The sequence below is a fragment of the Phalaenopsis equestris genome, unplaced genomic scaffold (assembly GCF_001263595.1).
Source record: "Phalaenopsis equestris unplaced genomic scaffold, ASM126359v1 Scaffold000522, whole genome shotgun sequence".
Classification (NCBI taxonomy): Eukaryota; Viridiplantae; Streptophyta; class Magnoliopsida; order Asparagales; family Orchidaceae; genus Phalaenopsis; species Phalaenopsis equestris.
Window position 1 is genome coordinate 557930 of NW_018164962.1, and position 2112 is coordinate 560041.

The window sequence follows — 2112 nt, forward strand, 5'->3', positions numbered from 1 at the left end:
GGGATAAAGCCCGGACTCATTAGCTGCCATGTAGGCGATGGGATCATTGATGTCTTTCACCCATTGGGGATCGGCCGACAGGCGCCAGTACTGTTGATCTCCATCAGACCAGAGAAGAACGGCGTCTTCGATGTTAATGAGGAGGCGATAATCGCCAGCGGAGGTGGAGAGAGTTGAGCCTGCCGGGAGGCGCTGATGGGAGAGGAGAGTGTCGGTAGGGTGATCGAACGATTGCCACAGAGAGAAATTGGCGGCGTCGAGGAGGAGGAGGTTGCCGGTGTCAAGGAGTTGGAGGGCCGCCGCGTGTTGGGAAAGAACAGGGGTGGACCAGAGGATGGAGCCGTTGGGGAGGGAAATAGAGAGGCCGGCAGTGGAGAGGGAGAGCACAGCGGTGTATGGCGCCGAAATGTCGCGGTTTGCGGACCAGACGAGGGTGGAGGTGGGAGAGTGGAGGATGGAGAAGATGAAGTTGGATTGTGGGGAATCCGAGGAGAGTGTGGCGGAGAAGGTGGAGGAAATGGAGGTGAGGAAGATGCCACCTTTTTCGATGAAGTTTATGCTGGAGGCGGTGAAGTTGGGGTAGAGGAACTCGGTGGCGATGTGGGCGGCGGCGGCGGAGTTCTTGTGGCGGCGGCGGAGGGGAAGAGTGAGGAGTAGGAAAAGGATGCGTCTGCGACTGGAGACCATGGGGGAATTGTGCCTAGTGGATCAAAAGGCCATGAAAGGATTTGGGAGAACCGTAAGGAAGCCATGGACCATGGTGTTAGGGGGCGAATATTAGAAGAATATATGTGTGAAATAGTGATATTATAATTATATTCATCATAATATCATGAAAATATTACTTCAATACTAGTGGTGCAAGTCAATCAAGCCGGCTTGAGTTCCTCCATAAGTGTCTCATGAACTGAGCTCAATGAGCTAACAAGCCAAGCTCAAGCCAGCCCCGATAACTCGAGATGTCAAAAAAATAATATTTTTTATTAGGTGATTTATTATAATCTCTCTCTTAAACATTCTTCTATTTGTCAAACTCATTATAAAATTATTTAAAATTAACATCATTTTCTTTTTTTTATATTAAATAAAGCAGCTCGTGAACTTGTTCGAACTCATATGCTTAAACTTAGTGCGTGTTTTATTCAATCTAATATATTTTTTTAGTGAGGCAAGATGAGAAAATGACAGTTGGGTTATGTTGGCTTGTTGGGCATTGACCATGGCGGGAGAGATGACGCGGTAAGTGCCGTTAAGAGATTTGGATTGGAGGCAGGAAGAAGCGCGCTTCAACGAACGAAAGAGAGGGCATATAGAAGATTTAATATTATCATGTGATGTCATTATAAAGAAGTCAACGTATTAAATTTATATATATATTTTTTAATTATGATTCAGCAATGCCGCAATATTTTTAAATTATATCAATATTGTAACATGAACTGATAGAAATATTTTTAATTTTGATTGTGGTGGGTAATGGGGATGATGAAGATGGTGGGATGAGATTAATTTTGCTTGAATTATTGAATGAAAATTTACTGAGATAAATTGAGAATCTTTTATGGGAAATACTCGTGAATAGGGGCGTAAACGAGCCAAACAATTTAAAAAATATTATTGTTGGTATTCGGCTCGTTTATATTTCAGACATAAAAAAAATTAGTTCATGTTGGGCTCTTTTGCTTGGCGAGCGAAACATGAACTGTTCAAGAATAAAAAATTATTTTGATAAATCTAGTCATGGATGCAGCCGTTGGGTGTAAACAAGCCGAGCTTGAGCGAATCCAGACTCGGTTTGTTAAAAAATATCATTGCTCGTGTTCGGTTCGTTTATATATCAAGTATAAAAAAAATTATTTGTGTTTGACTAGCTTGCTTATCAAGCCGAATATGAGATATTCATTAATAATGAGCTATTTTGACGACCCTAATAGCACAACAATAGAATGTGAAGGGTATGGGGAGATTTCAATCTCGTTATTTATACTAAACATTAATTTAAATAGAATTTAATATATTTTTTATTTTATTTTTAATTAGTAATTTTAATTGATTATAAATTTTTGTAGCGTTATAGTCAATTAAAATATTAAAAATAATACTCATTATATA

The 2112-nt window shown here is 40.3% G+C and overlaps 1 protein-coding gene across 1 annotated transcript in view; it reads right to left on the reverse strand.

The window, feature by feature from the left end:
* Positions 1-944, reverse strand: part of LOC110028672 (G-type lectin S-receptor-like serine/threonine-protein kinase At5g35370) — a 2922-nt gene extending 1978 nt beyond the window's left edge. The window contains exon 1 of the mRNA XM_020730622.1: positions 9-944. Coding sequence (XP_020586281.1) covers positions 9-687 — 679 coding nt within the window. The 5' untranslated portion in view covers positions 688-944. The remainder of the gene's footprint in view (positions 1-8) is intronic.
* Between the last annotated feature and the right edge of the window lie 1168 nt (positions 945-2112).